We start from the raw sequence: 22,772 nt of genomic DNA, 5'->3' as shown, positions 1-22,772 counted from the left end.
ACGCGACGGGGCCTTTGAAAAGGGAAAGAGTTTATAATCCGCACGCCTTGCTCCCATCACAGCATTGGGAATTCTAGGAACTCGCGCCATTGTTCTGCAGCCAAATAAATGCAAACCCTACCCCAATAAAGCGATACAATTTCTACTAGTCACATCCGAATTATAAGTTTCATAGCGATTTTTTATGTACAGCACACATATACATAGAAATGACCTTGTTTAAAAATCAATAAAGAGCTTACAGTAAAACATAAGCAACAAGATTTTATTCAACGACCGTTTTTCCTGCAAGCGTTATAAATTAACATCAACATTGTACCCAATCCTCTCATAATACATGGGTAAGACCAGACTCTAACAACATGAAACCTACAACGACCTGCATTTACCCTTCACGTTGCATCACTTACTAAACTCGGTTCTGATAACATTTATCACGGCTGTGTTCTTCACGGTTTGACGTCCTTGCATTGCTGTCCAATACATCGGCAGCGGCGCGTGACTTGACACAAGCTGGTAAAAGTGCGCGAGGTAAAAGCCGCGATTCGCGTAAATGCCAAAACAAGAGCGTCCGCAAGTGGGTAGGTCTCACGTTTTCTTTGTCACAGAATAAAACTGCTTAATCCACAAGATACCCTTGGGCTGGTATTCTATCACAACCATAAATGACGCGAAAAAGTTACTTCTCCGCACTTTTTTGAGAAAAGTTGTTTGATGGTTGTGTTATTCAACGTTATTTTATTGAAGTTTATAAAAATAGCTAATAGTGAAAACTGAAAATAGGCTTTGACCACCAGGTATCATAATGAATTATGAATCTGACGCTCTTCTGGTGGAGAACAACAAATATACAAAATACAATCTTTTTTAAACAAAAGGTGTATATTTGTTGTTCTCCACCAGAAGAGCGTCAGATTCATAATTCATAGCTAATAGTGACAGAATTTACCAATAGAGTTTGACGGTATTGTCAATCAAGTAACAAAATTTTTATCTTGGGCGCTTTCTGAAAGGAGATCATTGGGCAAGCTCTTATTTTATCCGTAACAAAGAGAACAGTTTGCCTTGTCAGTAAAATGCCACTCACTAGCTCTGCGCTCCAACTATAGCTGCTATGAGCGTTGCAGATTATCCCTTCTTCTGTTGCTGTTAGCTGGTAACAAATACTTCCTTAAGCTATGACCAACAGGCCAAACCGCCTCCCCGAAAAGATAACGATTATCTGACCACATTGTGCAATTGCAGCCGGGGAGCAGCTGAGCGAAACGCACCACTACAGCACGTTGGTGCACTCTAATGCACGGGAACCGACCAAGCCATCTAAACTTAGTATGTCCGGCACTCTTTCCGAATCGGGTCGCGTCACAGTTATAAATACATGGAGGCTATTTCGCTCGTTCGCTACTTGCATGCTGCCTGCAACATCGCTAAGCTACATCAAACAAGGCAATAGCTTCCACGACACAAAGTGGCGCATATAGGTTTCATGCAAATGGCAATACCTCTGCAATATATCGTGTGGAAACTTCAGCTTAATAAAACGATGTTAATAACTTGTAACATTACTAATTGTATCATTTCCGACAACGATGACAATACGTTGAGAAGTTAATTCCAGATCAAAATTACAAGGGATGTTGCACCTTCTTCAAAACACTTAATTTTATAAATATGACCCATTGTTGGGTATCCTATACCTCAACGACGATAAAAAACAATTAACGTTCAATTTTCAAACATCATCTGGTATTTTAGTTTCGCGACACCAATCTTATATTTTTCGACCCGAAGAAAGAGTTCTTTGTAAGACCACTAGAAACCATTTGTAAGACCGTAAGACCAGACTGTAAGACCAGGAGGAGACCATCCTTGAATATAAAAACACCAACCCTTTTTTCATTGCGTTGTATGTTATAGTGATGGACTATAATGTTCTCCCGTTTAACTCACAAACATTTGGGCCACGAAAGAATGTTTATACGAATAAACCCTACGACACACTGTGTATTATAATTTTATGTCCGTTTCAAGCAATCAATACGCGAAGAAAATAAGTTATGACCGAATTGCATGTAGGTCATGCTTTGCTTCTTGTCATATTGATTTCTTGGGTTACGGGCAATCCACTGAGTGCGACCTTTGATGTTGCTAACGAAAGGAAAAGTATTAGCATTGAACCTTGGATTAAGTACCATTTACGATGGACAAAGAAATCCCCACCTTGTAAGCTTTTCGTTTTGGATATAAACCACTACCGAACAATCTAGCAACTGGACACATTAGGGCGCCTTTTAGGCTGAGGTTCCCTACCACGAATGCCAGCCAGTTGTCAAAGGTCAATCCATCCAGTCAAGACAATGCATGGCACGATTGATTGAAATTACTGCGGTTGCTTGGCAGCGTTACGTCACTTGTATTCCCTTTCAAGCGAAACCAACTGCATGACTGAACCAAAGCGGGCGACTGATCAAGTTTTATGGCGGTATTAACACGTTTGTAAAGTTGTGGGGCATCTCGCAATCACAACGCCAATAAGGCCATAGCATAAAAAATTAGACCAAGTTTGGGATGAAAATCTTCACGGACGTCAACAACATATAATCGCTAACAAACGATTTCATCAGTAACCACACCAGGAAAAAGTTTTAAAGTAATTCGGAAATAGGCGAAAAATTGTAATTTAACGAAGAGGTCATATTCTGTGAGACAATGTAATAAGGACGACATCACCCATTATACAACACTGAAAGCAATAAATGGTTGTTACCGACTAGAGTTGACATACATTACTTTATCACTGACGTCACCACATGACGTAATGCAGACAATGCCGGAAGCTGAACGCCTACAACGAACAAACTCGACTCTTACAACGCAAGTTAACTGCAGCGGTTGCCTACATAATATTCCACAAAAATAAAAGTGTATGAGTTGCAAGAATTGAGACTACCCAGCTTCCAGAACCAATCGTATCCAAACGTATACACCAGCAGAGGAAAAATATTACGGCGGGCTTACAGTGGGTGGTAACTTCGGTTTCAAACTTTATGTTCAAGCGAATACCGTGAAAGCATTTGTCATGAATTAAAAATACATGAGCGTCTATTAACGACAAATATAATTCGCTGAATAAGTATTACCAGTGCAATAGATTTCAATCATACCGTATTGAATGCTGCGCTCAGTATCCATTAGATGTATTATTTTCCAAGTATCCTATTCTGTACCAAACCGTACAGGCGTGCATGAGATTTATAAACAAACTATTTAGGTGACTTGCGACGCGCACTGCTGCCATGCCAATGGGCGGAAGGAAGCCGATGTGCTTGCTGCCGCATCACGAAGCTTAACGTCCATCTTAGCGCCCTACGAACCCCATCTCCCTTCCTGCTTACAACTTTGATGTTGTTTGCGCGTTGAAGTCTTTCTTAAAGAACTTTCAAACCCCTTTTTTCTACATTTGAACATAAATGGAGCGTATTTGGAATAAGGTGGACGCAAACCTGAACGTTTTGAAAGTTTGGATTGTTGAACAAACTGGACGTCGCAGTTATCTCGGTAAACATAAAATCTAAGTAACTTTTATTCCAAAAAGACAGCTCTTTCAAATACGCTTTTACATGTTTACAACTTTATTAGATAGATAAAACTAACTGGGAAAAGTAAACAAGTTTGTATATAAACAATAATAATAGTAATACGTATTGTCGCACCCTAAACTTCATTTACTGTCATAGAATGGTCAATACTCCTGTCTATGGGGGTTACTCTACTTATATTGCCTTGTGCAATATCTGCTCCAATTACAGCCTTGAGACCAGTTCATTGAACGCGACAACCACAACAAACCAGGACATATTCCTCCTGTCTACCCTTGTTACATTACCACAACGGCGACAACAACCACCAAATTCAGCAACGATTGGCCTTGTTTTGCAGTCATTTCACAAAACGGCAAAAGACTGACGAGCTTCTCGCGACGGGCGGCAGACATCTGCGTCACAAGCCGCCCGAGCAAGGCAATAATTCAATGCAAAGCAAAGAAAAACGTGTATCCGCGTCTCGAACTCATATCACTATAAACCCGGACATCAGATAACGACATTACACAAGTCAAGGGGTTTCTTTTTGGAGGGTTAGTACAGTAATTTAGGCATAGTCGGTTTCTAGATTATTATTAGAATAGAAGTATTAGGGCAACCAACGGATAGACGTAGACTAACAAGTACCGCATAATGAAAAACTCTGTACCTAGTAGTTCACATGGTCCTGTACTGTCTGCAGCTCACAGAACAGAGGTCAATCCACAGCAACCCAAGCAATACGTTACATGCATGTAAGTGTTTCTACACATAATATATTTAAAATACAATACTTTGCCATCTGACCGACACATGCTTTAGTTACAAGAAAATGAGCTCAAAAAAGGAATACAGCCGTAAGTGAAGAAGTAAACAAGATAACATTGGTTCTTGCAATTGATGTCGCGCGAAAACAAAAAACAATTTCCCACACACTTTAGTCATACTTTCTGTGCTTTGCTGGTGTCCAGAAACTTTATCGTATGTCATTCACCAGTGCATAACATAAACAGGAACTCCGTTTGCGAGTGCATTAGTTACAAACGCACTGTTGTTAATGTCACAGGTGTAAGTGAGGTTTGGACAGTGCGACGTACCTCAGTTGCAAATAGCTTCCATGTTTTGTTGTCAAAATAAGCCAGTTTTCTAACAATATATCTATTTTGAGCAGGTGAATTTTGTGACAATGCTTCTACTGTAATTCACGTCGAGGCGCTGCGGAAACATTGCCATAAAATCAGCTTACGAACATAATCCTTCTCTGCAGCTTTCATACAAACTTCACTGTCAATACCATCTTTTGTCGTGTACCCAGACAACGTAGAGATAGTTATTTGTTTGCACTCAAAACTTCTGCATCACTCCGCCCACAATTGGTGCCAAACATTAAAGCGACCTCCGGTAAGTTTCCTTGCCTTAGCTGAGCACTCGCAACAGTCTAGCCCAGCCCAGAAAGTAAGCAGCAAGCGCAAATTTATTCACAACCACGGCAGGACGACACACACGGAGTGTTTAACGAGAGTGCGTCCAGCCTCTGTGAATCGGTGCTCTTCTAAAATTAATCCTTTACCTTTCAGCTCTGTAACCAAACACAGCACCGATCAATACATAAACAAAACGACCGCTCCTTCGCCACTATTCCACGTTGCTGGTTCGCTGGCATAGACGCCAAGCCACAGCTAAACGTACTGCTGGGCGACGACTGACGCACCGCCTATATGCAATGACTTCTGCCCGTACAGCCGGGACCTCGCAGTGCAGTATGGCAAATTGCCGGATACGCACTAGCTTCAATTCGGCGGCATTTTCTCTCAGCGTGTATGAGCACCGACGCACTACACGCTGTTGGCAGCGCATCATCCTACGCAAAACCGCAGTATAACTTTTCAGTTCTGTTAAAACCGTCCACTTCCATCCCAACAAAACGGTATCCAAAAGTTACCACAATCTAAATCAGAATATTACTTTTTGGTTGTGAAAGCACGAGGACAACAATAAGGGTATAACGCAGTGGTTTGCGTGTGCATTTGACGAATCAAGGATCGTTTGCTTCCTGTAATTAACAGTTATAAACCCCTAAATTAGGGATCTCATAAAGACTCTCAAGGTGCCAACGAATGGCCATGGATAATAATTTTGATTTCAAATGTGGATTTTCGTGCCATAAAGGCAAAGTTGGACTTGCGTGACCAACAGCTGAAAGAAATATTCGGTTACGTAAACCTAAAACTAAACCTTTTGCGATTTTTTCAGGGATTCATTACCGTAACTCACCCAAGATTTTTATAAGTTAGATCAGGCATTTTAACAACGAAAGGCATTTTAAACAGATCCTTTCCACGAAAGGACGTAACGACGTTCAGATTTGCTTTCGACTCCCGGTCCCAGCGTCGTCCGTTATGCAACGATTTACCGGCACGCGTCCAATTACTCGCAATTTCGGTCGCCCCCATCCAAACCTTTTCTGTTTGTACAAGCGATTAAAAGGCGACCAGCGGTGACTCCGTGCGACGAAACTGGAGAAAGGTTTCAGAGCAATTACGACTTTACGCAACGTTGAGGTGAACGTCTGGACTTAATGCTCGAGCAGTGTTTTGAGAAGGTATCAAGAATTGTCGAAAAAAAAACACTTCAACCGGCGCAAGTTTAACCACAGCCATTTGCCTGCATGGAAAAAAAGGTTGGTGAAAAATGATCGATATTTAACTCCTTCTGTTATTGAAAGGCTTTTCTATCAGGTTTAAAAACAGATCACTTTAAATTAAACAAACCACAATTTACTACTTTTTTAGACTTGGATTCTCTGCCACCATTGCAAATTGGACGACAAAGTACACAGTTGCACACTTTTAGCAAACTCACACTCAAGTTATGGTATAGCAAACTCACACTCAAGTTATGGTATAGCAAACTCACACTCAAGTTATGGTATAGCAAACTCACACTCAAGTTATGGTATAGCAAACTCACACTCAAGTTATAGTATAGCAAACTCACACTCGAGTTATGGTATAGCAAACTCACACTCAAGTTATAGTATAGCAAACTCACACTCAAGTTATGGTATAAGTATCTCCTAAAACAACTCATATTCCTTGAAGGTTTGTTTGGCCCAGTAGTAAACTTTAATGCCTGTCAAATACATACGAGCCAGAAAATTACAAACCTTTAGAAGTTTTAAACATTAGTGGTGCCCGTAGTCGTACGTTTGGGAAAACTACTTTGGATCCGGTCCAGTCGGTCAAAAATGATAGACCGTAAAAGTAACTCAATAGCGCCAACGTGCGGTTGTGACTTGAATACGAAACGAACACAAGAGCCGAATACGAAAGACCGTGATAACGTAAGTTTCCAAACTATCATACAGGAATGCTGAATTTTTACTGCCATTTCGGACATTTGTCAGACATTTTTTATTGAAACAAAAAACCCAGAAGCAGATGAAAAAGAAACCATAGACTAGGGTTTTCCAAGTTTCATATATCGGCCACGAAGTACCAAATCAATTGTTAATATCTTTGCCGTGGTCCAAATAGCACGAATCAAATAAGTCTCAATAAGAATTTCACCAGCCAGCAAAGAAAAATGATACAGAAACGTGTCTTTGAACAGGAAAAGGCTATTTCAGACATCACACAACACGTTCGTTTGTAGAATATCATCCATTTGCACAACTATGAAGTTGCGAAGAATAAAACGATCACCGATTGTGCATCAGAAAAAAAACACAGACAAACAGCATGTAAAAAGCACTTTAAATCCTGGTACTGACAATGCATTGCACACAATAGACTTTTTTCTATTCCCATCGCAACCTCACGACCTTCGGCGATTTCTCGCAGTCAAAACGTTTCTTCTCTGCGACGATGGATAAGTTTAGAATTCAATTTTAATTGTGTTAGAGCCGTTCGTCGATCGATGGAATTAATTGTTCGAGTACGTCGCATCGCTGTTCGTTGATTTTGACGCAAAGATTAAAAGCCTGCGACAATCGATCCTTGAAGTCTGCTTCCAAATCCCTGTTCAAACTTGCTTGGATATATACTATAATATGGTGAGCACACAATTCAAATCCCATGGCAATTAAGTCATGGTCGTTTGCTGGTTTGTAAAAAGAGCTAAAAAAATTGGGTCAGCACCAGAAGGAAAGAAACCACACAAGGGCTTGACAAGTCAGGTTTAAACATACCCACGCCTTCGATACTCGTGATACTAGCACCACTGTCGACAGAGGGCAGAAAGGGACAAGAGCCCTTCCAAATTTCAACGACAAAGATATTTGTAAGTTTGTGTTTTTAAAATATACATTTTCCAATTGAATATTTAATAAAAATAAACACGACTAATTGTTTTTTTGTGTGTGTGTTCAGTTAAGAAATGTTTCAAGCCAATAACTTTTGGCTTCCACCCTAATTCCGGCTACGTTACAGAACACCAGTACAAAAACTAAGAACATATTTACATAAGAGAGGTCGTCGCCCGGCTTCCACGCAGGCAGTGAACCAGAACCAAAAGCGACACAAACTGTTTTTGAAGCATAACGAGGGGTAGAAACAGTAGATCACTCCTAAGTTTTCAAGCAAACTGTTGTAAATTTGTCGCTTACCGAGGGTACAAGCTTCAAGCGCAACTGACACGTGCCTTTTAACTTCCTCTGAGAACAAGACTACTGTATTTTCACATTAAGGTGAGCATCTGATTTGTGGGGGAATGTGTTTTAAGATACCCTAACTAAGTAGACAAACACGAAAAGAAATAAATGACGTAGTACGTAAAACCGGTTATGTTGTCCCCATGGTGACACTTCCTACGCTTAAAACACGACTTGTTGAATGTCCGTTCTGCTACATAGCAGTTTCCGGACGAGTTTGGTTGAACTGAGTAAGCGATCAGCCCACGAGGTGTGTGACGTAATCCTAGACTGAGGCAGTTTAGGGCCAGGGCTCAACGCCTCGAAGAATTTCAAGGTGCGTTATGCGACAACGCCCAATAAACCTACCGAGCACGGTTTTGATACACGCACTGTAATGTTAAGTTTTTTCCCCTACTGGTAGTCAGATTCCACGAAAGAAACGCTTCGTACGTCTCCACGATAAAGACATCAGTATGACATATCCGTCTCTTTCCATATATTTAAATGTGGTGGTAGAGACTAAAATATTTTCGGCCTGGTCATTTTCCTTGTCCAAAACGGTCATGGGTATTTTTGATCGCAGCACTGTGATACAGAAAAATGATTTTGCAGTCATGTTTAAGGTGACACATACGTAACACCTTTTATTCTGGCTTTGCTAATGCATAGTTATTTTTGTGCGCAGGAGAAGCAACTTCGTTCCATCAGACTTTCGCGCATACAAGCGCACAACAAGCTTGCGCAATCGTCATGTGCTTTTCTTTCTTTTCACTTATCTTTACTCTCACCCTACTTTCCTTGCAGATGACACAAACTTTTTTCTGAATTTGGAAGTCTAAACCCCTTTCACTCTTTCTATGTATAGAATCAACTGAATTCCGGGAAAGCCATTGCTTGAACTTGGCACACAGCTACGCACCACATTATGAACACAAAAACAAACGCTACCTTGATAATGCTTCGTCTCCTTCCGGTGGGCTGGGTAGGAGGAACTGTGCCATCTGGAGTCACAGGAATTTGCGGAAAAACAGCGGGGGGAGAAGTAGGACTGTTTACCTGTAAAATAATTAATCTTGCGTTTAAATCAAATTCATTAAATTTGCGATGCCAGAGCTCGGCAACCTACAGGGAGCTTCTCTACAAATTGCAATAACTATATGGCTCGACGGGAGCTAGTATGTTATGATGCAAAATAAGGAGATAATCTTCAAATAATAAGATGATATGAACAAAATGCGCAAGGAACAACAAAACAGCAGAATGCCCAAAAGAAATTTCTGTGCAAGCTTTACAACAACAAACACTGCGTATAAAGCAATGGAGTCAACAAATCTTGTCGGCTATTTAAGATCGTTATAAGTCACGCAATAGCTGCACTACTGAGACCTACCAGGTAGAAACAGTGGCACTGTCTGCAGTTCATTATAAAACGCCAGAACTACGACTAAGATATTTAAGGCGGTCGTTCCCAAATTGTGTAGCTCGCAACCTACTGTTAATGACGTTTTTCGGGGGGTACACCCATTTAAGATATGGTAACATGCCTCGTGACCCACTGGTCTAAGGTACATCTCTTAGACATAAATTTCTTCATAAATGTCCAAGTTTTGTAACGGATGAGCGAAAACCACGCTGAACACGGACACAATCGGAACGTACTCAATACGTTGTGTTGAGAACACACGAAATCAAAAACGGTAAGAGAACATGGGGCTTTAACAAGATTTTATCATGACAGTGAATAAATGTAGCCAAGTCAATCAGTTGGGAAAGTTAAACAGGGTTTTTTAACGATATGAATCGATATCCTGGCGTTGATGAACAAGACCTGATAATTGTAATAAACTCATCAGACCTTCAAAACATCATTGAGGTAAAGGGCGCGAAGTTCAACATTTACACGCGAGAAAACCTCGCATTTATATCCTGAATAGCGCGCGCGGCGCAATATTTATGACAATGGCAATAAAGCGCGTATAAATGTAGCCAAAAAGGTCATAGCCATTATTTCACACGAATACCAATAAATTTTTCCAATTTACTTTAAACACCATGCCACACTATTGAGTAGGATGTAATCCAAGGTTTAAATTTGGCGGTCAATGCATGCGCACTGTACGTAATTTGTCGGTGTTTCTCATTATTTTTTCTCTTTCCTCTCAAGAGAAAACCGCCCGCTCTTGGTCACAGCTGCAAACGTTGCAACATTAAAAACGCATCGAAATGCAAATTCATTCAATTTGTAACGACCTGTATTTCACAAACAGCTTTTCCAATTACATTTTGCATCGCAGTTCAGCCAAACAAGCTACACTTGCTGCAGCATGCAAATGCGCACACACGAACCAAACGACGATACTACTCTGTAGGTGATCTACTTCGAATAACGGTGTTTGTAATCACATATTTGAAACACAGCATCAAAGAAGGTTAGATTCCTATCAAATTGCCGGCATTTATAATTACTTATCTTTTCAGGATATTTTTGCGCGCCTTGTTTCAAACGACATAAGTGTAAATAACCATTTCTAAAGGACTTTGTGCACGGAAAAACCTCGAAAATTAAACTAAAACTGATACTATTGATATATGTTGATGCCATGAGATAGAATCAAAAGCAACAGAATTTTTCTTTAAAGGTTTTTTAGCTAGAAAGAATGAATAGGTACGAGTGATCACCCTGAAGACTGGCACAATAAACTTGGCTTATCGCGAAATTGCAATACAAACACTCAACGCCTTGGCAAGTAAATGGTGCCACTAAGACCTCTACCATACATAATGAATGTGAATTCGCCCTGATCCAATCAATTAACACACAAGTTCAAATTTGAAACAAAGTATTATAAAATAACGCGAAATTTAAAACTCTAAAAAAAACTAAGGTGTTTCGCTTTAATAAAACCAAACATAAAAAAGTACAGAAGCCAAACCTCACGCGATACAAAGTCCTAAAATTTTGTATGAAATTTGAAATGACGTGAAACATAATTGTATAGCTGTGCTGCTGCACTCAGCTTCGCATCCACGTAAATAATAGGCGTTAATGGCCAACAACACAGATCTGTTAGGCGTTGCGGGGTCGCCTTTCCCGCCCGAACACCAACAGGTGAAGGTTTTCAGAGAAAGCGAACAAACAGACCTAACGATAAACATCAAACCTAGCAGACTATCGACAGCGTTCCGTTTTTCTTCGCAAGAAAACATAGTATTTGTTATTTAAACGTTGGGGAAATGATAGATATGTACATAGTTGCCATCAATGTGAAACCAAATAGGACATAGGAATGCGATTTACCTTTAAACGTGCTACAACTTACAGATATTTAAACAGGATGACCTTTTTTAGTCGTGGCGTGAGAATGCCAAACACATTTTGTTGACAAAAAAAACGAAAAATATTAGCATTCAACGTTGTTGGAGCCAAACTATATTTAAAATAACGACGCATGGGACTAAAACAGCTAAAAATTGCCTAAAGACGCCCTGTCACATATAAGGTCAAATTGTAGAAATAAGTACTGTATGGCAACCCTGAATACATGATTTTGCATAATCTCGATTGCCTTTGAATAAGCATTACAGCGTGGGCATTGTTCGAACAGGAGAAAATACGACAAAAAACATCGACGGAAAACCAGTTTGGTTTCAATAAAATACTAAAGATACACCCCAAAATGACTAATGTGATTCAATTATTTACCCAAAAAGCCCCAATAGGAGATTGTTAAACTAATGCCTATCGTCTTTGTGTGTCTTCAGAAGTATTTATTTTATCGTTTTGTGTAACTAAATAATATCCAAGTCACTAAAACCATACACCAACAGTCACATCTCAACTGTGCGCGTGTTTATCTGGCAAACCACATGAAAGCGACGGTTTCAGTTTGGCATCCGAAAGACAAGAGCACGTGATACGTGTAGGATGCTGCCAAGCATCCAAGTACTATTCAATTTAAAATCTTACCAAACTGTCAGTTAAGTATTTGTGATTACCGTAGTATCTTAATGCATGCATCAAAATGTACACGTCAAAGGTTGCTAACTTCTGCAGACTGCATAGATTCAGGAAGTCCCCTGCATGCTATGATGTTATACATGCCCGTGACTGTTCGTCCTTACAAGGTACAAACCACTAGACGTGTTAATCTGCTCATTCTTCTTGTAAAAGCCTCTAACATTAACAGCGACCACGGCAAACACTTTTGTTATTGATATAAGATGAAGGCACATCCCAGGAGCCGCAAACTCATCCTGAAATGAAGTTACTTCTTCGGCCTTGGGTTTGTATATTACACCGGAGCAACATACTTAATAATTGTATAACCTGGCATAGCAGTTATAAACATTGTAATTACTGCAGATTTAAATAGTTTTGTTGAAAACCATTTCGTTTTTACTGAAAATTATAACCAATAGTGCAGTGCTTTTTTAACATTTTTGTTCGTAAACCATCGAATGCAATACGAGTGGAGCGCCACGACCTGGGCCGCCAGTCGAACAACCACACATTATATTGCCAGCCTACATCATTGCATAAACACTAAACATATCACTGGGGTTCACGAACACAACCAAAGAGAGTTTTAACCAACAATGACTGACAAGAAACCCAACTTATCTTCTAACCTGCATCAATGTATTCAAACTTGATCCAGCTTCAATTCTCTAGTAATACTGTTTACCAATACAACGTTGGAGTGTGCTGGTGCCAATCTAACCAAACACGACAAACTGCTGTCCCACTCTTGGCGCAACAGGTCGATGGGTACACGTTTAATTCGACAATAAATAATTTCCATTCACTTTAAATCTCAGGCAATTTCAAAGGATTTCACCGCACCACAAGACTAGGTCATAAATCTTTTTAATTATTTCCAACTGACTGAAGGGAGCGGCACGTTTGTGCACCACTTACAAATCAATATCTTTTAAGGGCAACATTTGTTTCTAAGTGAGGATTGTGCAATTTCTCTATAATTTCAAAAGATGTTTGATAAACACACACACATACACAACCACATGAACCACTAAAGATTTATTTTCTAAAAAAATTCGATTTTATTCGGATACATTGGATTAATTCCTGCTAGAATCAATTGGATTTGTAGAAAATATCCATTTCTTTACCACAACATGCAAACTTTTTATCAAGAAAAGTCTAAAATATGTTTTGAGGTGGAAAACCTTTGTTTTCGAATAAACTCAGTAACCCAAATAGCAATGAGTGGTTTTAAAACAATCCAGGTTCTACATAACACAGTAATTGCATGGAAGTTGAGAACTATTACTTACCATGACCAACATCTCGATCAAAACAGTATCAAAAAATTGGCACTCAACAATGTAATAAAACAACAAAAGAATTTCCAATCTGAATGTCACCGTTCATTCGAAGGGTACGCTGTACCTATATTCAACCTATTCTACACAACATATCCATCCATCAGAACTTAAAAGTGTAAGCGACTTACCGCGCTGGAAAAGGCTTTGTCCGTTTGAGGAAGCGAATGATCGATGTCACCGCCGCCCTGAGCAGAATCGTCAGCCAACTCTGGAATTGTTGCCATATCGGAAAGGGAGTCGGATGATTTTGTTGGACGGGGGGCAGGGGGTGGCGTTTTGCCTCTGCACAGAAATAAGTGATTTTTGATGGATCGAAAAAGTTGCGACAGAATATAACAGTTTTGAACAAGAATCATATATGACTGTCGTGGAAAGATCCTTACACAGTGACCCAAAAGGCTGGAATATTGCCTTTGACGTTAGTGGGACCACAATCATAACGCAGTTCGCTAAACCACAAATTGAAAACCCGAAGCAATTAGTGTTGAGCGATATGACATTTTTGCGTAGCGAGGCGTTGCCAAGCGTAATTAAAGTTCACCACCCAGCAGTGCCTATAAATCAACTGCCGATTAGCTTACCCCGATGTGGTTTTCTTATTCATGCTCTCAGCAGAATTGGTGAGACTCAAACGACAGCGATGACGTAATTGGTCGTTGTTGCTTCATTTACAAGCACAGCGAACGAGGAGACTTCGGGTCGCAGGTCGGTTGTTGTATTCCTTGTTGCAGGCTGCACAAGCTGAAAGCATTGCCGTGTCCCAACAAACAAGAGTTACTAATTTATGTGCTATGTGGCCGAATTCATCTGCGTGAAAGCAAAATCGGATGATGAAATTACAAACAAGTCGTATTGTGCATTGTGTAAATCTTGAGGATGTGCGTGCTTGTTTTGGCTATAGAGTGTTATCCTAGGAGAAGCTGATATTTGCCATAGAAATGTATTACGTGCCTCTTTCATTCTTAAGGTGTCAACTTAATTTACAACTGTCTTAAATTACAACTTAATTTAACAATTTGTTGATGTATTAACGGTATTTGAAATGAATGTCGTACAATCGATTTTCTGAGCTTGAAACACGACTGACTCTTCATTTAAGACATGTATACATGGTTTTGATAACAAAATTGGTTTCAGCTACACATAAATAAATTGACTTTGCCACAAGGATAACCCTAACAACAGCTAGTTGAACTGGTAGCACCCAAAACCAATATCTACAGCTGAAAGCAGCAGTTATATAATTGCTTATCACATCACTAGTAAGCAAACTACGATATATCAAGTTAATTACAAATTTCTGAACCAGTTAAATGATAATAGCTGACGTAAAAACGGTATTATGATCTCATTAAACTCAATTATAACAACCAGTTATGCTGCAGCAGACAACAATGTTCTGTCAATTGTTTACCGAGATTCATATGATATGTATTTAAACATCACTCGCTTTATCGTTTATTGAATACACTGAATAGCAAAACACATGTGTAACTCGGTCTACAAAACATTGAATGTTGTAGCCTGCAAAAGCACCGAAGGAAAAGCTTTCATGCCCAATAAACGGAAACACGATTTCCGTCGCAAACCTAGACGGCTTACAACACAAATTTTCCATCCAAGACACATATTGATTTTCTAATCTAAAATGCAGCAAATTTAGACATCGAATGTGACCAACAGAGATAAAGCTAGAGCCTTTGCTTTAAGCAACCAATTGTTTGGCATCCCAAGAAGAATACGAAGATAAGGAATAACAGCTCTGTCCCTCCATTATTTTGACCATGTACAAGGGTGTGTGGAATGTAAATTTGTGCTTGAAAGGAGTTCATTACTTGAACAATTTTCAAGGGGAATCCGTAAAACAGTTCATAAGCGTAGTTTATATTTCTACATATTATCTTGCCAACGAAATATATTAGTTGCAACAAACACTTCGCAAGATTTTAGTGCTTATTATCGAGAAACCATATTTTAATTTGATGTGGGGACATTCCAGACCCCTGCAGAAAATCAAGTCGCACAACGCATTCTTCACGAGCTACATTTCAGGTACATCCAGTGTTCTTGGCGTTGTTGAACAGACAAACAACGGTGGAAACCCTTCAAAGCCCTCAAACGAACCTGAGGCAAATATTTTGAATTTCCAGGCGTTCTTGAATACGGTCTAGTGATCTTTCGCGCATGCCCGAAGATAGAAAATGTATTGAAGAGTCCTGGAATGACGCATCGCACCCAATTGATCTTACCTACGCGTTAAACTTGGCAAGGGGGATATTAATAATAAGTTAGGCGAATCTTTTTAAAACGATCTTGAAATTTTCGTCCTATACAATATCGTGAGCACAGTAAGTATATTACTTGCAATATCGGCAAATCTAAGCCGATCTTTATCAAAATCTAGTTTCGTCGCAAGGGTTTTTTGATGGCCTTTCATCGTCGAATCTTTCTTTTTCACCGAATTTTTTCTCAAGTCTTTAATCTAGATTTCCACAAACACGAATTTTGCTGCATGTTTAAAGATGTTACAAACGAAAACGTCCAAACGAAGCACATCAGTTATAGCAAAAGTTTGCGTCAGTATTTTTCTGTGAAAGATATTGTCCTTTCATACATCATCCATCTAATCGTGGGTCAAAACATCACTTTGCCATATGCGATATTCACAACGCTGGTAACTGAATGTGACAAAATGCACATTGACAAAGAGTGTTTAATAGTTCAAACTGCCATCGAACCAACAGCATCACCCGCTGCATGTGTTTGCTTTACGGCTCCTGCTGTGTTAGAAAGTGACGCCACAGACTATTTGTCTGACGTGTTGAACAATTCATACATCTCCGTTGCGCCAGACGAAAATTTGACAACGCAAAATAAAGGGGGTTAATGAGTAACCCTGCGAAAGGCAAATACACGGCACGACCCTTCGAACTTTACGGGTTCCAGGTGTTGACTGGAAAGGACAAATAAAAAAGTTGGGATTCTTGCTGGAAACGCCACGATAAAGACTCTATATACGACGCCTACACACATTGTCCAGCATCACGTCCTGTAAGAGGAGTGCCTATTGTTGCAGGTGGCTTATGGCATTCGCTCCAGCGTGAAACAGTGTTCCGCATTTTGCACCGCGCATATGTTTCTATACCGCAAGCAAGTTTCGACTGAAAAGGGGGTTTCATCAAGCAATAACAGGAACTACACAGCAAATGTGTAACAACTGGAGTCGGTGTCTTGACATGCGTTGGGTCACAACACACAAAGCTAAACAAACGCAACTCTTTTCTAAGTCAGCACTAATTTCAATACTTACACATAAGGCATGTATTAATCATTCAAACATAAAAAGCATTTTTGGATTAATTACCATAGGGAAACTGGTAAAGTTACCCAAAAATAATAGCGTCGCGTACTGTGTCCAATGGAAGCATACGTTGGTCACATTCTACTAGTGAGGCTGTTCAATTAAAGTTCGGCGCATAAAGATTAATATCAAAAACTCATCGCGCAGCGCAGGTGCTCAGTTGTTATAGCACAGAGCGGAACACGGTCATTATCGCATTAAGCGATTGGTGTCCCCCCCTCTCACTGCGCTCATTTTCTTCATAAGACGAATTGCCATAAAGCTCGCGGTCGGTCAATGCTGTCGGACGTCACGTTACTCGTACAAAAGTTCAGAGCATTGGCGTCACCAGGAAGGGGACAAAGGGCCCATTTACCCTCCCAAATTTCCAAGTTAAAGGTTTCATGTTTCGGTTTTACTAAATGTCCGAAATGTGACTATTTTTTTAATAAAAAACTAAACCCATTAAATCTTTGCCCCCCTCCAAGGTGATGGCTACGTCACTGGTTTGGAGTAGGAGTTGGATTGGCACTGCAGCAACGCCGAAAGAACCGCTTGCACTCGTGTTCTGCCACGTTGTCGAAATGGTTTCACCACATGTTTTAACATTTATCGTGAAAAGCAATGTCTTCAACATTTACATACCAACTACCGGAATTGCTTCGCTGTCACACCGTTTTTGTGCATTTTTAAACCACGAAAATATCACCACGTTTCTTTAGCTTTCTCTTAAGTGCTGTTTGCCTGGAAATACACGAATGACCGCATTTCTGTAGCTCTGTTTGTTATTCCAAGAAAAACTGCGTTGTCAAAATGACAGCAAACCTTTTGCGAGGGGATATTATTGGTAGTAGCCATGGAGGAGGTGTCACTCAAACAGGAAATAAGCACTGCTCCAACCGAACAGAACCTTAACGGTCTCGGCATATCGTCCTTACCTTGTTCGCTCGTCCGTAAAGGCATGCCGTTGGAGTACAGAGGCAGCCGATGGGCAATTTCGCTGGTGAAACCGGTGATTACAGTGATGGCTCGACTGACAATACCACAAGGCAGTCAGCGATATTTGCCATGCTAGGGAATCGCTTCGGGTAGTTTACAACATAAAGTACAAGCCACATAACCTCAAGTTAAAACGTGTTCTTTCATAAACGTGATACAGAGACAAATTATGCACATTGCATGTCAGAGACTTCCTTTAGTCATGAAGACATGTTTGGACAAAACAACAGCATGGAAAAAATGCCCAAAAACTTTCTCAAAAAGTTTTATATTGAAAAACGTTCACACAATGTGTGTGTTGAAGTAAGTGTACCAAAGCATATACACATAAAACACTAAGTTCTTAATACTCATATGAGCTGTTATACCAGATATTTTGCAGAAACCAACAAAAAACTTGCTTAGGCACACAAGCCTTGGCTTCTGTTCCACATGCTGACTTAGAGGAAGGTGATAGGCACCACTGTGACACAGTACAATTACTTACATGTACTACACTGATTTACATTTTCATTGTGGACAGAATCCAAAAACACTTTTCATACACCATTTCAGACAAGTTTTGTTGTGACTTATACATGATCATAATAAGTTAAACAATTTTTATATCACTTAATTCTATTGCTTACAACAAAATAACACATATTGTTCGAATGTTTTCTACATGGTTTTGCCAACTGTATAATCAGCCTCACAAGCATTGCACCTCATAACTATACCTTGCAGATGGCTTATAGTCAAGCCAAATCTTTCAAAATTATTTTTGTTGTCTGCCGCCTAAAAAGAGTATAGGCATCAATCTTGCCTAATAGACTTTGTTTAAAATAGATCATATAAGTAAGCTTCTTCTGAAACACACGTACCAACTACACTGAGTAAACTGCAAAAGGATATTCGTGTCATAAAAAACACACAGGTCTCATTAAATCAATACACATAAAGAAAATAGACCAGGAACTGTCATTTACAAGCTGTAACTGACATTTTGACAGTTATAACCTGTGTTAGTGACATTCCATAAGGTCCCATGGTAAAGTCACAAGCTATATCCAACTGCAAAATTGTATCTGTCTATGCCATTGCAATGACAGTTTTGGAAAAACAATATATATACTAAATAATGTATAGTGTTCAATAATTCTATACCAGTAATCAGTCATGCCATGAACCAAAAACCCCACGCTACTTTATTTGGCGTTTTGTTTAATTTAGTTCTGTTTGTAATTCATGCCAGTACCAAAGTATGCCAAATCATTGTGAAAATACACAATACATCTAACAACATGATGGATAACAAAGATTATTTCCCATGTGTATTCTTTTTCAGTTTGACCTACTAAGGTAATGCTGGCCTTCTGCATATAACAAAGTGCAAACACCTTATGATCTGACTCATGTTATAACATCAGTAAATTTCCCTAATCATGAAAGGTCACACTTTCCATACACTAGCTGCAAACAAACATCAATAAGCCACAGTTTCCTAACCTAACCTTTAAAAAAATTTAATTTTGAAAAGTGTCCCCTATAAAACAAAGAAACAAATCGGTCAAGATGATTCAACAGCCTCAAAATATTTTAGCTGTGCATCACATATATCCAAGAACTGTAAATCTGTCATAACTTGCTTTCACATAATTTAACAACTTTTAAAATACATCCAATGTAACAATTAGGGTAGGCCTACAGCATATCACAAATAATGGACCATCCATGTTAGAGTTGCACCATTTTGAGTAATGATGAAGTAAATGTGATGTCCAATAGCCAATTGTGCAACTCTGGACACCAAAAGTAAGTTTATAAAATAATCAGAAAATATACCTGCCCCTTTATACACAGTGTAAACACATATCTTACACACAAAAGTGTACTTGGTTCACTCACATAAAAACTCTTAAACGTGTTCAAAGTAACACTCCCACATAAATATTACAACAAACATTATGAGATGGTATTAAATATTTAAAAGGGGTTCTATTTCTAGAGCTAGGGTGCTGATCAGTACCAATGTATACAAGGTTAAACCCTTTTTCATATCAAGCACAAACTATTTCCCGCTGCACAAGCACTACATAAAAATTTGTCGGAAATGAAGTTACGTTGCAATAATTAGCAGTACTTTTACCACAGCAGACATTACGTTATCCCTAGCTTAATACTGACGCTTAGCGCTATTTCGCAAACGGATATTAACATGATTACTCGAAAATGTCAAATCAGATTCTTGTAAAGTAATCATCACTGCATTTTTTTAATTTTAAAGTTTTAATTTTGTTTAAACAAAAAGATTGTCACGGGGATAAAACAAAAAAAATCAAAATTATTTTTACTATTTCTATGATTGTGTCATTGTGATATCACAAACCCATCTTTTTGCATTCTTTCATTGTTTTTGTTCTTTGCAAACTAAGCTACTGTTTGGTATGCTATTTTTAGTTTTTAGATATGCGAAGTTTAAAGAAACGTATCTGCCTTAGAATCCGTACAACTATTTCCAAAAACTCCTTGAAGAAACGAAGCTCATCAAACCAAGCGCTACTTGGTATTATATCTGGGTGCTTAGTTATCTATATCTTAATTCAGCTGGGAACTCTTCTTGGATCTAAAATTGGACTTTTGCATATTTTTCATAATGAAGTGCCAGCTGCTCCATCCTATATACCATTTTTGGTTTCAGTCATCTCTCCACGAACCAACAATCTCGACATGGATTGTATTTTTAAATTACAAGCAAACCGGTCATTTATGTCCAAGGTCGAAGGCAGCTTACGCAGCGCTAACTCCAACCCAAAGTTCATTCAATACCTAAATGAAACTTTGTCAAAGTGTATTAAAGAGGTGGAGAAGCCTGATGAGCAGTGGGCTACAACAATGACTACCCCTGCTTCCACGACCACGCTCAACTACGAATCTAGACCTTGTCTTATAGATATATTTAGATATTTAAAAGATAACATTGCCCTTAATTTGGACGAACCGCCACCAACAATGCGACAGATCGGCAAAAAATACCCCCAGCTTAAAATTGGTGGTCACCACCCAGGGCCCAAGTTTTGTCGACCAAGATATTCAGTTGCTGTAATTATTCCATACCGAGACAGGGACGCTCATCTGAGGTTAGTGCAGCATATTTTTTGCTCGGAAGCCTTTTTGCAACGAAAAGGTAAAAAAGATGTTTTTTACTTTTAACTCTCATGGATTCTTCGTTACACTTGTAACTTCGTTCTGTAGCAATATTCGACAGGTTTGCTACGCTATTGTTAACTCTTTACAATTTTGAAATTTGCACTTTGTAGGCTACTGTGCTACACGCTATTTTAAGACAAGCCCTTAACAGGTTTTGGCTCTTCTACACGCTGGAAACTTTAATTAAGCAGCAGATCGAGTTCAACGTATTCGTTGCCGAACAAAATGGAGATGGGGTATTTAACAAGGGGCAACTGATGAACACGGCATTCAAATGGATAACCGAAAACCAGAAAGGAATATTTCATTGTTTTATTTTCCATGACGTGGATATGATTCCGGAGAACGCAGCAAACATATACAAATGTTCAGGTATTCATCTGTGTATTTTCCAATATGTTTGTGGGGTTCCATGTGCTAAAATCGTTGTGCTATCCTCTTGTTTGCTACTGCATAAAAAACCCGGAAATCACCATGGTACGTGGAGGCTTCATACAAATGACTGGGTTTCAGTGTTACAAGGCAAAGATTGGTTTAAGATGCTATACTATTCTTGATCTTGCACTAAATATGCTTGCAGGACCAATTACATATTATTAATGATCGCGCCGTATCGCCTTTTTAGGAATGCGGCACGTTATGCACCTTTCACCATTGGTGTCAAAGTTCAATTACACCGCAAGCAGAAAGGTGGGCGTTACTGTGGGCGGAGCGGTGTCGTTTAACGAATGGCAATTCCGGTAGTGAAACTGTTCATTTTTCACTTTGCGGTTTCTAATCCAAATGACACAAATTTCAGGGCGGTGAACGGATATTCGAACGAGTACTGGGGATGGGGAGGTGAAGATGACGACATGAATCTTAGAATCAGATATTTGGGATTTCGCCGTCTTCGGCCCAGTTTCGAAATAGGAAGGTAAAGTACCTTTGTTAATCATTCAAATTCATAGCCTTAAAAATGAAGATTTTTTTAGCATTGAATCGAAGTTCGAGCCTTTATGATAATTAAAAGCAATAGATGCAAAAAGGCATGTTTGTTGGTGAGGCACAAATGAAAAGAATATTTTGTATTAATAACCAGTTTGTGATACGTTACATATAACGTATTGCCCCACAAATACAATTTTTCAATGTATTTCCTAAATCGTATATCATTGAATCAGATTAAATATTTTTTGTACATGAAACGATGGAGTATTCTTTACACCTTAATTTTTGTACTTGAGATAATCCTCTGAGAATTCATGAACAACATTTGTTTGTAAATTTAGTGTCAAACACTTCTTTTCAGGTACAAAATGATCCGACACCGGCACGACCAGTTAAATCCTCTTAACACACAGCGGCATAAACTTCTCAAAAAGACGCGTAATTCTATGTTCATGGACGGGCTTACTAGCCTCAACACCACGGTGAAACAGGTGACGCTCCTGCGGACCCACACGCATTTACTCATTGAAGTATCACATTACATCGTACCGGAGGCGCCATTCCAAACCACGGCTGGTTCCTAATTGCCAACTGAAAGGTTTCATAGCATCCTGATCTTCAGTGCAAAATGCCAAAAGCCCTGTTCAACACATTGATCTACTCCACTTGGACACGCCGCTTACCTTGTCGTGGGATTGTATTTTTAGGCAAATACTTAAACTTCATATGCAAGTTCTATGCTCTATGTGGCGAC

General features: G+C 39.3%; 2 protein-coding genes across 2 annotated transcripts in view; one reads left to right on the top strand and one right to left on the bottom strand.

Moving 5' to 3' along the window:
* Positions 1-14,479, bottom strand: part of LOC145909168 (inactive phospholipase C-like protein 1) — a 34,087-nt gene extending 19,608 nt beyond the window's left edge. The window contains exons 1-3 of the mRNA XM_082996493.1: positions 14,142-14,479; positions 13,689-13,842; positions 9,163-9,270 (exon numbers count right to left, since the gene is read on the bottom strand). Coding sequence (XP_082852619.1) covers positions 9,163-9,270; positions 13,689-13,842; positions 14,142-14,164 — 285 coding nt within the window. The 5' untranslated portion in view covers positions 14,165-14,479. The remainder of the gene's footprint in view (positions 1-9,162; positions 9,271-13,688; positions 13,843-14,141) is intronic.
* Positions 14,480-17,756: 3,277 nt separating this feature from the next.
* On the top strand, positions 17,757-22,602 carry LOC145909398 (uncharacterized). The gene is made up of 8 exons (XM_082996789.1): positions 17,757-17,952; positions 18,087-18,202; positions 18,271-18,372; positions 20,486-21,018; positions 21,240-21,460; positions 21,714-21,828; positions 21,888-22,004; positions 22,380-22,602. Exons 1-8 carry the CDS (start codon positions 17,757-17,759, stop codon positions 22,600-22,602), a joined length of 1,623 nt encoding a protein of 540 aa, XP_082852915.1.
* The last annotated feature ends 170 nt before the right edge of the window (positions 22,603-22,772 follow it).

The sequence above is a fragment of the Ascidia mentula genome, chromosome 7, assembly GCF_947561715.1.
Source record: "Ascidia mentula chromosome 7, kaAscMent1.1, whole genome shotgun sequence".
Lineage (NCBI taxonomy): Eukaryota > Metazoa > Chordata > Ascidiacea > Phlebobranchia > Ascidiidae > Ascidia > Ascidia mentula.
Note: the sequence above shows the minus strand (reverse complement) of the source record. Positions and strands in the feature narration are given on the sequence as shown.